Source organism: Eretmochelys imbricata, chromosome 2 (genome assembly GCF_965152235.1).
Source record: "Eretmochelys imbricata isolate rEreImb1 chromosome 2, rEreImb1.hap1, whole genome shotgun sequence".
NCBI classification, from domain to species: Eukaryota; Metazoa; Chordata; order Testudines; family Cheloniidae; genus Eretmochelys; species Eretmochelys imbricata.
Genome location: NC_135573.1, coordinates 104923732 through 104938446, shown reverse-complemented (window position 1 = coordinate 104938446; position 14715 = coordinate 104923732). Strand labels below are relative to the sequence as shown.

General features: G+C 41.2%; 1 protein-coding gene across 1 annotated transcript in view; it reads left to right on the top strand.

The window, feature by feature from the left end:
- Positions 1 to 14715, top strand: part of SCGN (secretagogin, EF-hand calcium binding protein) — a 53120-nt gene that overhangs the window by 24453 nt on the left and 13952 nt on the right. The window contains exons 3-6 of the mRNA XM_077809095.1: positions 2013 to 2105; positions 2329 to 2418; positions 3984 to 4040; positions 5533 to 5610. Coding sequence (XP_077665221.1) covers positions 2013 to 2105; positions 2329 to 2418; positions 3984 to 4040; positions 5533 to 5610 — 318 coding nt within the window. The remainder of the gene's footprint in view (positions 1 to 2012; positions 2106 to 2328; positions 2419 to 3983; positions 4041 to 5532; positions 5611 to 14715) is intronic.

The window sequence follows — 14715 nt, the reverse complement described above, 5'->3', positions numbered from 1 at the left end:
TTCAAAATATTCACTTGTGGGTTACCAGTGATAGTACAGTGCTAGCCTTGGGCATTGTGCCTACAGCACAACCATGTTAGCTGCAAGAAGTTTATAAATTGTTCTGGAATGAAAGATTGAGGGCCTGATTCTCTACAGCCTTGTACCTTTGACAGTGCAAAGTGGATGTAAATGCTAATTGAGCCCATTCTTAAGTGTTTTGCTGACTCAGGGCCCAATGACAACTCCTTCTGTTGTTGCCACGTTTAAACCCTGGAAAGCTGCTGCAATAATAATTAGTTAAATTAACAATAATTTCCACATTTGTCATCCTCAGAACACTTTATAAACATTAACTACTGTGAAGCAAGTAGTTATGATCCCCATTTTACATATAGGGTAACTGAAGCAGAGAGGTTAAGTGAGTTCCCCAAGACCCCACAAAGCCGTAGTGTCAGCACTTGGACTGGAACTCAGGAGTTCCTGGCTTCTAGTCCCATGATCTGACATCCCCATGTGCTCAGTCTTTCCTATGCTTGGTCCTCAGCTCTAAATATCTCTGGCTTCATCACCCTCAGCAGTGGGAGACAGAACTGGTATTCATTCTTTATATCAATCGATTATGATTTTAATACTTCCCTTGTCCTTAATCAAGTGATATGCAGCCATGGCAATTATCTTAATAGTACTCACTTTTCTAGGACTGGTTTCAGAGTAGCAGCCGTGTTAGTCTGTATTCGCAAAAAGAAAAGGAGTACTAGTGGCACCTTAGAGACTAACCAATTTATTTGAGCATAAGATTTCGTGAGCTACAGCTCACTTAATCGGAGCTTATGCTCAAATATATTGGTTAGTCTCTAAGGTGCCACTAGTACTCCTTTTCTTTTTTCTAGGACTACCTGTCATAAGAACCTAAGAATTACCATACTGAATGAGACCTAAGGTTCACCACTATTCTGTCTGACAGAGGCCACAATGCTTCAGAAGAAGGCATATGAACCCCACAGTAGACAGATAAGGGGTAATGATGATTCTCTGAACTAGCCAAGTGGGGAAGCAGAGAAGAGTGATATAAATGGGTATTTCTATTCAGACTGCCTTGCTAGTTCTATTTATCTGAAATTATGGGAGATAACTCCTTTGGAAATCCTAATGGTCAGCTGTGGTGTATTTCTTTTTGGATGCTGTGCGTATGACCACTAAATATCTTCTCCCTATCTCTGCATCTCTGCTTGAGTTTTTCTAACCAAAATAATATCTTAGGTGTAGCTGCTTTAGTATCACAAGAGGTGCAGCCCAGCCAGACCAGTTGTTCAAAAATGTTGGCAGGTTAAATTGGCTACAAGTCAGTATAATACCTGCCAAATCATATAAACGGTTAAACTCTCAACTTCTCACATTCACCACCTAGAAATTGTTTGAATGGGGAATAAGTCATTGGATATGCAAGCACAAAGAATGCAGGATGTTTAAAATTCCATATCATAAACACTGATACCTCGAGGGCTTAGTTTCAGAGCAGTTCTAGATGTTCATTCACATTGGTAATAACAGTAAGAAACAAGCCAGCTACAATGTCACCAACATCTACTAAGCCAAATGTCCTAATGAAAAAGTACAAAGATGTATTTCCCAGGAAACTGCTCTAATCCATAAAGTACAAGAGTAAAATGGACATTATAGCTCTTCTAATACATACTCCCAGGGGGTGGGGGAAGGCGGGAGGAACACAGTTGCACTGTGTGGACCAACTAGCTAAGGAGAATGACACTGAAACATTTAGGCATCTCCAGATGCCTGAAATAAGCCTCCATCATACTGTTTATGAGCCACTGAGCTACACGTAAGGGCTCCTTTCTAAAACTTATCCTATGTGGCATCTGTGTATGGACCAATAGAAGCACTGCACTGAGAATTCTAAGTGATGTAACGTTCATATATGGGACAGTTGTGACAGTAAATTTCATCCAGGAGATGTTCTGGTGCCCTAAGTGATTCTGTCTGAGTGTGTGTGTGGTTTTTTCAAACTGCAGGATGCCATCACAGAGGAAAAGCTTCAAAGGGTGAAAGAGCGATTCATGTCTGCCTATGATGTCACTGCAGATGGACGTTTACAAATACACGAGGTAAACTCCCAAAATATCTCTTTTCTGAAAGGCAGTGAAATTAGAAAATGGATCATGCATAATTGGGAAATTGGGGGGGAAGTGGGGGACACAAAGATAAGCCAGGTTGTATGTAAATTTCAAATTGCTTGCTCAAAGTATAATTTACATGGAAACATGTTCATCTTTTATTTTCTGCATAGCATCATGTAAGTTTGCTCTAATCTTTACCTGCCTCTTTTAGCTTGCATATATGATCTTGCCAGAGGATGAGAACTTTCTGCTGCTTTTCCGACGGGAAACACCCTTGGACAACAGTGTGGAGTTTATGCGGGTGTGTGTCTTTTGCCTTCATCCCTTGTATGTTGCTGTCAATTATTCCGAATGGCACCTATAACCAGACTCTTATTTAAAGTAGATTAGTATATTGGACATCTGTGGAATTTTGTACAAATTCATGTTCAGTAAGAAAAACAGTGTTATTTTGAAGGCTGCATTTTCTTAGCTGTTGAAGTTGTGCACATTCTGGTAGGAATGCTCAAAAGACAGAGATACCATAGATAGGCTGGGCAAAACCAGGAGATGCATATAGTAGATGCTTGCACTTTGCAGACTTTCTTAAAGATACATGTCCATTTTCTCCAGAGATGAAAGGTTTCTATAGCAACCCACTGAACAGTTTAACCCTTTAGAGAGCTGGGGTCAGATCCTTGGCTCTATCATTTGTGCACTGGACAAAGATCAGTGGGGGTTGGCAAAGAAGGTTTTGAGCCACCTTGGTACTGGCACTCTTCCCTGATTCTGGAGATGTCAGTTTAGTTCCAAGGCACAATTTAGAGTGGATTGAGGAATCTGCTAAGTGGCTGTGGGGTGGGGCTGTGGACAGCCAGTGCAATTCTGTCAGTCGGGGAGCACTGGGGCATAGGGATGCCCTTGGAATGCCTCCTTTTCCTTGCCACGCTCCTGCACAAGGGGGGCCAGGAAGGAAGCAGAGTGAGAGCCATTATGGCAACTCTAGACCACCCAAGGAGTTCCCCTACATTTGGGGAAATCAAGTGGCCTGATCTACCAGCTTTTGAACAGCTTCATAAATCTGGGGGAGGATTTGGTCCTATATTCTTGGCATTGCTAGCTGCTGCAGAAACTCTATATCAGCCTTGCAACACTCATGAAAATTGACCAGCCCAGACAAAATCTACTTGCTTCCCTTTATTAGGATGATGGTTATAACAAAAGACATTACACTTGCTCATTAAAATTACTTGCCTACAAAAAACAAAAATACCCCACCTGGGTGAATAGCCAAACAGTATTTTGCAAGGCTTCTTCATAGACATTGAGCGACTTACTCCTATAGGAAAAGCTCCAGAGTAGTGAGGCTTTTAAAAGCTATTATTAAAAAAAACTTTATTTTTAAATATATTCCTCTACTCAAAGGCTTGATTTCCAAACTGAATATATAATCTTGATTAACATGTAAATTGGGTGTCTGTGGACACAATGACCAGTTATGCATCATTTACACAGGCAAATTACCACTTTGAGTATGCAACCATGATGTCTTTGTGCACAAATTAGGTACACAATTTTGATCAGGTTCTCAGTCTGATTATATTTTTCCTTTATAGAAAGAGACTGTCTGTAATAAATAGCTGATTGCAGATTCTTTTTTTCCACAGCGTGCTATACACTGTTCTGTCAACATCAAAATAAGAGTAAAAAACACTGTATGTGAATTATTTTACTTTGTCCATAGTGAATTAAGTACTCAATAATATGGCTACATGCAAATTATGGAACTGAGTGAGATCTGACCTAGATAAGATATGTATGAGATAATCAACTTCTTTGATGATTAAGTGCAAAATTCATGTGGTCTTACCAATTTTTCCCCTCCAGATTTGGCGCAAATATGATGCTGATAGCAGTGGATTTATTTCAGCTGGCGAGCTCAAAGTAAGTTATTTTAATCCTCTCTTTGGGCCTGATCTATAACCCACTGAAATCAATGGGAGTCTTTCCACTGGCTTTAGTAATTCCACTGCCTTTTCGTGAGCTTGATAAATGGCATTTTAAAATTGTTCTGTAGCCATCAATCACTAGAAAACACACTGGCTGTAATTATAGCTGCTGGATCTGTGGTTCTCTTGCATGGCTGTGTGAGGAACTGACCAGTAGATCCTCTTATTTGTGGACCGGCTGAGCTCACCTTTGTGCCCCACTTCTTCCCCCCATCCCTGGGTTTACATCCCTTCCCACCCACCCCCCAATCACCTCTGGGCTGCTGTAGAGACAACCACCAGAGCACTCCTCCATATCTTACAAATGTGCACGGTCCCTAGCCCACCTCTCCTCTCCAACCCCTGCAGAACAGAGCCACAGCAGTTCCATTTTATTAACTAGCTAATTACTGTTGTGCCTATTAATAAATGGTTTTCTGTGCCTGCAAAGGTGGGGGCAGGATTTGGCTCAACATTTATTTCATTTTCAGGCCCAAGTCCGATTCAGGAAAGCACTTAATCAAACGCTTCACTTTTCACCACGTTCAGATCTATCCTTGGTCTGCAAAGCACTTGGGCAGCAAATTCGGCCATGAATCTGGGTTACATGCCATCTGACTAACTCCAATGTATTGCCATCTTTTGACTTGTGAGCCATTGGACCGACGCTTCGAATTCTTCAGCTTAATGTTGAGGGTCTGTCAGCAGCCAATGCAGAGTCATTAGTCCTTAGCCACTCATCACAGTACCGACGTAATTTGTTTGCAAGAAACTTACATTGCTTTCAGCATAGCAGGACATTATGGTACTGATGACTTTGACCTCATCTCACACTGAAACACTGATGTTTCAGATGGGTTTCTCTAACAACTTGTGATGTAGATGCAGTCAACTTCAGACTATGTCGCACATTCTTGACGAGTGCCTGCTGACTTCAACAGCAGGCTACTGGCTCTTCACCTGGCTGATGATGATGCTATCAAATGGCTGGGCACACTGTGCAGATGCTGAGAGAGATCATGTGTTTATGCTTAAGTGTGGATTTAGGTGATTAAACACCTTTAAAAGTCTGGTCCTAAGTGCTTTGTTGAGTTGGGGCCATAATGATTTAAGTTTATTTGGAAAGTTAAGTGTTTGGGAAGTAATAAATATCACTTACCAAAAAAAATACACTGTCCCCTCATACAGCTGATCCTCTAATTCACGGTTCCATTATGTCTGTTATGGGAGTATCTGATTATTTTAAAATGTATTTTAACACTACATATCAACTAAAAAAACCAAAAGATCAAACAAATTTAAATTAAATTGAAGCCAATGGAACTACTCATGTACTCAGAGTTAGGCATGTGTTTAAGTAAATTGCTGAATTGGGGCCTCAGTTTTTAATATTATTCCTTGAACTCCAAAGGGTAAAGTCTATTACTCTGATTCTTTTCTGTCAATAGGACTTCCTGGGAGATCTCTTTTTGCAGCACAGAAAGATAATTTCTGAGGCAAAGCTGGAAGAATACACTGATACAATGGTAAGCAAAGAGAGTATCATTTATTGTGACTAGAATTTCAGACAAATCAAACTCTGTCTAAACTTGCTCAAAAGTTCAGCTAAGGAGCTACCTTCATATTTACACAACCTAGACCCAACCCTCAGCTCCCTCTCCCTGCATAGACGCTGTCTCTCCCAACCCACACACAGACTTTCAGATCTCTTGTTCCTTAAAACCCACAATGCACTGCTAGTTCCCTTCTTCACCCCACATCCTCGCAGGCTTTCCAGCTCCTTCCCTTCCTCCCTCCAGCCATCATGTAATCCTCAACTTGCTACTGGTAACAGCTTTTTGGGTAAGCAGCGGCATTTTGAAATTCACTAATCTAAGCCTGATCTTCAGGAATGAACACACACATACTTGAAATCATTGGTGGTTACGATGTATCCACAACATTGTGGCTGCAAGCAGGCATTTGTATATGCAAAATGGGTAGTTGTGTGCATAACATATGTACCCATCTGCTTGCATAATCAGCCACTTTGTATGCACAAATGTGGGTTTTATGCAAACAACTTAGGTTCCCACATTTGAAAATTGTGTGCGGTGGGGAGGGTGGGGAAGGGTGTGTGTGAGAGAGAGAGAGAGAGCATAAGAAACAAACTCAGAGAAAAATAGTTCATTTCTGATGTCAGTAATGAAGTGGATGATGTCATCCGAGTTCCATCAAAGGCTTCAACTAATACTACTTTCATAAACAATTTGTGGACACATTCATAAGCACCCATGACTTCAAATTAGACCATTTATATCTAACTCGAGAACTAATTTAACTTCCTTTTGTTTTACTATCAAATCTCACATGTCCACTTATGACCGTACCTTTCCACTCCCCCACAAAAGGGATGAAATCAGACTGCAGAAGCAATTTTATAGCAAAAATAACTTGAAAATAGAAAATAAAAATCCCCACAATTAGCATGAAAGTCTTTTCAGGAGAGATTTCTGGCAGCAAATAGCTTTTGCAAGGCTCCATTAAGATTTACTTCCCTGATGAGTACTCTGAGCAACAGGTGGAGAGTAAGCAATTTGAAATTTGTAGACAATGGTTGGCTCATAGCCTCTGACTTATTTTCCCTTCCTATGAGTTTCCCCCATAATTTCCCAAGACACAGTAACTGCCATTGCACACAATATGATTGCCAACACAACAGGTGCAGTTAGATAGTAATACAATTGAGAAGAAACATGGTCCAGTGGTTCAAGCATGGGGTGGGACTCAGAAGTTATCTGGTTTCTATTCTTAGATGCTCTACTGTCTTGCTGTGTGTCCTCGGACAAGTAATTTAACATTTCTGTACTTCAGAGTAAGATTCAACTTGGAAAAATGGCTGCTTTAGTGTATTTGGAGATATATAATCTGAAATGCAAATATGCAAAGTTTCAGAGTAGCAGCCGTGTTAGTCTGTATTCACAAAAAGAAAAGGAGTACTTGTGGCACCTTAGAGACTAACAAATTTATTTGAGCATAAGCTTTCGTGAGCTACAGCTCACTTCATCAGATGCAAAGTGTGAGCCATTAATGATGGCTTGGAATCTTGATGGCTCCCATTAACCAGGACAATTGGTTGTAAATGGCTCTGTTTACTTACAGGTTTCAGAGTAACAGCTGTGTTAGTCTGTATTCGCAAAAAGAAAAGGAGTACTTGTGGCACCTTAGAGACTAACCAATTTATTTGAGCATGAGCTTTCGTGAGCTACAGCTCACTTCATCGGATGCATACCGTGGAAACTGCAGCAGACTTTATATATACCTTATATATAACTTTATATATACCTTATATATAACTTTATATATACCTTATATATAACTGTAGTTATAAGTTATATATAAAGTCTGCTGCAGTTTCCACGGTATGCATCCGATGAAGTGAACTGTAGCTCACGAAAGCTCATGCTCAAATAAATTGGTTAGTCTCTAAGGTGACACAAGTACTCCTTTTCTGTTTACTTGTAAGTCTTCCTGTATACCTGTGTGCTGGCAAGTGGGTAATGAAGTCTTGAAGTGACGTGTGATCATGTCACCTGAACTGGAATCCATCTTTAACCTGGTGCTTTTCCATTTAGAAAGAGGGGTGGGAACCCAGAGAGGGACAAAGGATTCCCGCCTTGTGCAAAAGATATATAAGGGGGTGGAACAGAACAAAGGGGGCTGCAGTCATGAGAAATCCCCTAGCTACCACCTAAGCTGGAACAAGGACTGTACCAGGGGAAAGGATTGGGCCCAGATTAGAAAGGAGTCTACTCTGTGGAAAAAGAAAAGGAGTACTTGTGGCACCTTAGAGACTAACAAATTTATTTGAGCATAAGTGTTAGTCTCTAAGATGCCACAAGTACTCCTTTTCTTTTTGCGGATCCAGACTAACACAGCTGCTACTCTGAAGTCTGTGGAAGAAACTTATTGGAACATCTCTGAGGGTAAGATTTTATCTATATTCAGTTTCTTAATGTATTAGGCTTAGACTTGCATGTTTTATTTTATTTTGCTTGGTAACTTACTTCGTTCTGTCTGTTATTACTTGGAACCACTTAAATCCTACTTTTTATATTTAATAAAATCACTTTTTGCTTATTAATTTACCCAGAGTAAGTAATTAATTCCTGGGGGAGCAAATAGCTGTGCATATCTCTCTATCAGTGTTATAGAGGGCAGATAATGTATGACAATTTACCCTGTATAAGCTTTATACAGAATAAAACAGATTTATTTGGGGTTTGGGTCCGATTGGGAACTGGGTATCTGGGTGCTAGAGACAGGAGCACTTTCTAAGCTGTTTTCCGTTAAGTCTGAAGCTTTGGGGGGATGTGGTTCAGACCTGGGTCTGGGTTTGCAGCAGGCTAGGGTGTCTGGCTCAACAAGGCAGGGTTCTGAAGTCCCAAGCTACCAGGGAAAATGGGCTCAGAAGTAGTCTCAGCACATTCGATGGCAGTCCCAAGGGGGTTTCTGTGATCCAACCCGTCACAGATACAACTTGGAAAAATGGCTGCTTTAGTGTATCTGGAGATATATAATCTGAAATCTGCAAAGCAGTTATGCCAGAAGAATTTAGGGTGCTATCTAACAGCAAATTAGACTTGAGTTTGCAATGCAATATTGCAGGGAAAAAAGTCCAATACAGTTTGGGCCTGTAACCTTCTATGATTCTATGAAGTCAGGTGTAGTGTCACAAAAGAGCGTTGTGATAATCCTCCTCTCTGTGATTCTCAGGCAACTGCATCTGGAATATTGTGTTCTGCTCTGGGCATCAAATTACCATAATACTGTTGACAAACTGGAAGGAGTTCAGAGATGAGTAGGCCTGAGGGATTCATTTACTAAGAAAGAATCAAAATATTAATTATGTATAGCTTGACTGTGCTATGACTAAAGGGCACATCGTAACAGTCCACAGATATTTGAAGGGTGTAAATATCTAGAAGGGAGCAAGCATAACTTGGACTAGTGGGATGAAACTAAGAAGGGGAAATTGTATCTGAACATTAGAAAAAATGGCAAATCATTAGGGTATGGAATAAACTCCCTTGGCAAATGATGGAAGCCTTATTTTTTGGCACATTTAAAACTAGACCAGTTTTAGTAAGAAAATTTCTAGTAAGAAAATAATAGGAAACAAACCTGCACTGGCAGGAAGCGAGATTAGCTAACCTAATGTATACCTCTAATCTCTAGATTCTAGGATACAGTTTCCCCATCTGTAAAATGGAGATAATAAACTTTAGCTATTCCACAGTAGTATAGTGGGATTTATTAATTAATCATTGTAAAGTCTTTTGAGATCCTCAAATCAAAGATACTATAGAAATGCAAAATGTGATTATTATTATTAATCATCATGTCTATCTAGAGAGAAAGGGTGATCTTGTAGCTACTGCATTGACCTGGGTTTCAGGAGTTCTAAGTTCAGTTCCTGGGTCTGCCACAGACTTCCATGAGGAAGTCACTTAATTTCTCTGTGCCTCAGTTCCCTGACTGTAAAATTGGAATAATTATACTTTTTTCCCCACTTGTGTCTATTTAGATTGTAAGGTCTTTGAGGCAGAGACTGCCTCTGCTATGTATAAGTACAGTGCCTAGCACAATGGTACACTAATCTCACTTGGGGTCCTAAATGCTTCAGTAAAAAATAAATAATAAAAAATAATATCATGGTGTCAATAAAATGTGTGATGATCTAAAAATGTGTGGTTTCAGAGTAACAGCCGTGTTAGTCTGTATTCGCAAAAAGAAAAGGAGTACTTGTGGCACCTTAGAGACTAACCAATTTATTTGAGCATAAGGAGTACTTGTGGCACCTTAGAGACTAACCAAATAAATTGGGGTTAGTCTCTGAGGTGCCACAAGTACTCCTTTTCTTTTTGCTAAAAATGTGTCAGTCTCAACAGGAACATCAAAGTCTGTGCATCGTGGCATATATAGTCTGTGGCTGGCTGCGCACATCTCAAATAGCACTGACTAGATGAGTGGGCCCCAGTGCTTCTGAAGGAGTGAATAAAGGACAGACAGATAGGTGTATTAGTTTTGACAATATGGCGAAGGTCTGAAAAAAGCAGCAGTCTATGATCCCATGCTGGGTATTTACAGCTTCTTGCATGTGAGAGAAGATACAGGATAGGTATCTGATTGATCAAGTGACAGAAACTATTGCTCCTATTAATATAACTGCAGCCCAGATGAAAGAAAGGTATCAGAGGCTTTGCAAAAGTCAGCTGTTATCTTCTGAGGTCCCAGAAATGGGCCAGGTGCTCACAAAACAAGTGAAGATACTCTCCCTGCCCCCTTTTAATTACTGCTCTGGGCATTAGCAGCACTATGCTTGTCTTTGGAAGACTGCCTCCAAAGCAAATGATTTTAAAATCAGAGCACTTAGGATGGAAAAGATTAGATTTGGGAGTAGGGGATGTAACCCTCCCCACCCACCCTCTCCAACAATCCAACCTATGTCATAAGGATTTGTCCCTCTGCATACTTTTATAACATATTCTGGGTCAGGAGGAGCTTATGGACCAGAGAGTGACTGCTGTGAATGTTTGTCTTTCACTCTGGGAATTGCTTTCATAGGCGCTAACATCATGGTAACTTTGCTGAAGTTTATTCTATGTTGCTTTGCCTTATAAATTCTACCTAATCACCACTTTCCGCGTACCATAATACATACCCCTCTTTTTCCTCATCTTTATTTGTCGATCCCTTAAGTGACACAGATCATCTGTGTGAAACACAAGGCTTGTCTACATGGATGTCTAGTTTGCTGCAAGCTGGGGTGTGCATTTACCCCATGCTAACCCTCTTTCAAAAAGGACTAGATCAGAGCTCACTAATGAACTGTTAATGCACGTCAGTAGGGTTCACAGGGACAGCTAGTCTGCGGGAGATTAGTATGAAGCAGACCGACTCCCCAGCTTGCTGCGAACTACTTGTTCATGTAGACAAGCCCACAGTGTCCAACGCAGTTTCTTTGCTTTATCTGTTTTCACTGTGAGTTGGAGACTTTTTCCCATTTTGAACACCCCTGCCTGAGTAATGTGGATTTCACTCATCTCCAGGAATGTGTTTCAGTTTAGCATGTTGCTTAGCAACCATGCATTACTAGATCATTCCATTGCTTCACAGTACTTTATGATCTATGCATCGTTTTTGCTCCTTCCAAAAGACTGCTGATTGTTCTTCAAGCTCCGGATCACAAATGGAAAGTAGTGAACCCTCTGGGATAGAAAATGGGCAGTGCTTTCACTAGTGTTTATAAGGGCACCTTATGTATGCAAAATACGACCTTCAGGAGCGTCATTGGATATAGTCACGATGGAAACAGACGTAACCGCAGGATGCTTCTTTTCTTGGTGGTGGTGGTGGCACTCTTTTGAGCCAAAAGGAATAGTCAGAGTTCACGGGGTATAATGAAGAAGAAAGAGATTAAATTAAGCAAGGGAGAATTTAGGCTCAATAGCAGAATGAATGTCTAACAGTAGGGCCTACTAGACAGCGGAACAATTTCCCAAGGAAAATAATTTATAAGCAGACTGGAGATTATATTCTAGCAGTTGGGAATTCTGAACAGTCTAGGGCAGTGGTTCTCAAAGCCGGTCTGCTGCTTGTTCAGGGAAAGCCCCTGGCACGCCGTACCAGTTTGTTTACCTGCCATGTCTGCAGGTTCGGCTGATCGCGGCTCCTACTGGCCACGGTTTGCCGCTCCAGGCCAATGGGAGCTGCGGGAAGTGGCGCAGGCCATCAGAGGAGTGAAGTTTTGGAATAGCCTTCCAAGGGAAGCACTGGGGGCAAAAGACCGATCTGGCTTCAAGATTAAACTCGATAAGTTTATGGAGGAGATGGTATGATGGGATAACATCAGTGGTGAGCTGGAGCCAGTTCGCACCGGTTTACGCGAACCAGTTAGTAAATTTAGAAGCTGGTTTAGAACCAGTTGTTAAAGGGTTGGGCAAACTCCAGCCCGCGGGTCACATCTGGTCCCACAGGACCGTCCTGTCTGGCCCGCCTGAGCTCCTGGCTGGGAGGCTCCCCTTGAGAATCCCTTTTTACTCACCCGGCAGCGCTCCAGGTCTTCGGTGGCACTTGGGCAGCGGGTCCTTCACTCACGTCGTGTCTTCGGCAGCACTTCGATGGCGGGTCCCTCAGTGCCACCAAAGACCCAGAGCGAGTGAAGGACGTGCCGCTGAAGACCCGGAGCAACTGAAGGAACTGGTTCTTCAGATTTTGGCCGCTCATCACTGGATAACATGATTGTGGCCATTAATTGACTTTTAACTATTCATGGTAAATAGGCCCAATGGCCTGTGATGGGATGTTAGATGGGGTGGGATCTGAGTTTCTACAGATAATTCCTTCCCGGATATCTGGCTGGTGAATCTTGCCCACATGTTCAGGGTTCAGCTGATTGCCATATTTGGGGTTGGGAAGGAATTTTCCTCCAGGGCATATTGGAAGAGGCCCTGGGGGGTTTTCGCCTTCCTCTGTAGCATGGGGCACAGGTTACTTGCTGGAGGATTCTCTGCACCTTGAAGTCTATAAACCATGATTTGAGGACTTCAATAGCTCAGACATAGGTGAGAGGTTTATTGCAGGAGTGGGTGGGTGAGATTTGGTGGCCTGCATTGTGCAGGAGGTCAGACTAGATGATCATAATGGTCCCTTCTGACCTTAATATCTATGAGTCTATATCTATATGTACAGCTAGATACATAGCATTTTGCAATTCCCCATCGTTCAGGGGAAATTATATTTGGAAGTGATTTAAGGATTCTTGTTCTTCCAGTTGCGGGGGAGGGGGCATATTCTCGGGGCAGAGTTGAAATCACTGCACTTTCTACCCATAGCTCTTAGCAACAGCAGCCTGCTACAGGAATACTATAGCCGTGTACCTTGGGAGACCAGCAGGTACCATAGTTTAGAAAAGAAAATGGGAGGTTTTGATGATAGGGTGAAAATATTCAACCCTCCTAAACTGATGAGAAAGACAGTGAAAACCTATGCGGCAATGCCTGATACTGCTTCACCACAAAGAAAAAATAATAATAATAGTAGAAATAATCTCTCTCCAGCTGCACCTAATGAGGCTTCAATTGGACTTATGGGTTCTGGTGAAGTCACAGAAACCACAAGACTCAAGCTCATATGCTTGTCAGAACCTCAGCATGGAATCCCAGTCTTAATATATGTACTTTAGGGGGTATTGTTTATGGGTGAATATTAGCCAGACCTAAAATTAACCTTGTGCTTGAGTTAACATCTCCTTCTCTCTCATTTATCTGTCTTAGGTCCCCCTGCTGTATTAGTACTGTAGTACTTCTTCACAGCCTCCTCCCACACCTCATTTCTGATCCTTTTTACCATTTTATTTAAGTTTCTTATTAGCCAGTAAGATATTGTAAATAAAACATCAATGGGCTTGATTCTTCATTGCCTTATATCTTGGGTAGTCATTTATATCTGTGCCGAGAGGGTGTACATTGTTACCACTCTAAGCTGATAGCATTTTGCACCCATTTTGCACAGATGTACTTGGAGTACAGTGCAGGGGAGAATCAGGTCCAGGGAGGCTTTCTAGGATACTGTTGTCAATGGGCCAAATGCCAAGCTCCTTACCTGATTTGCTTCAATGCCAAGTAATTATTGAATCAGCATTTGCAGAGGAAGACTCTTTTTACACCCATTTTCTAAGCTTGCACAGAAATCACCATCCTTTAGAAGCTTTCTTGCGTCTGTAACCATATAGCACTCAGTCATTTCAAGAATGACCAGAAACCTTTCATTCTTACACAGAAGCCCCTTGCGCTCCTTAGTTACCTTGAAAGTAAAGGCACTGACTGTTCTTAGCATTCTATAGTTCACAAAACTACTTCAGCTGTTAGTCCTGATGTAATGCTGCATGCAGGAAAAGCTCATTACCAGTTTGTGCTTCTGCAAATCAAGTTACATAGGCTGTTGAAATAATCATATACAGAGAAAGGTTATTGTTGTTCATTTGTTTTGAATACCCACTGATGATAACATCAGATTCACCAAAAGCCTTTAATTTGAGCACCACAATATCCACTACATTAAAAAAAAAGCACCTCAAAACACTATCTTTTCCTACAAAAGAATAAAGCATTAGTTTTGTGTGATAACAATATGAGTGCTGAGACCAAAAATTCGAACAGGATTTTGCCTGAATAAAAACTAACTATGAAGTACAGTAGTTGTTCCATGGAAATTAATGAATGGAGAGAACCTAGGGTGAAAGCCCCTCTGAAGTCAATGACAAAACTCCTATTTACTTTAATAGGGGTAGGTTTTCGACCCAACCTCTCCCCATATAATTTGGTGGGGAAAAAGTTAACGCACAGGAGATATGGATGGGTTCTATCGTCAGCTCTGTCACAGACTTCCTTTGTGATCTTGAGCAGTTATTTAGTCTCTCTGTGCCTTCCTTTTTCCATCTGTAAAATGGAGGTAAGAGAACTTAGTTTCACAACACCCAGTTAATTCAGTCATATCTATGAAGTTCATAAGATCATCAGATGGAAGGCATATAGAAGTGAAAACCATTGTTTTTTATGACTAGTATACCCCAATTGCAGTATGTTTAT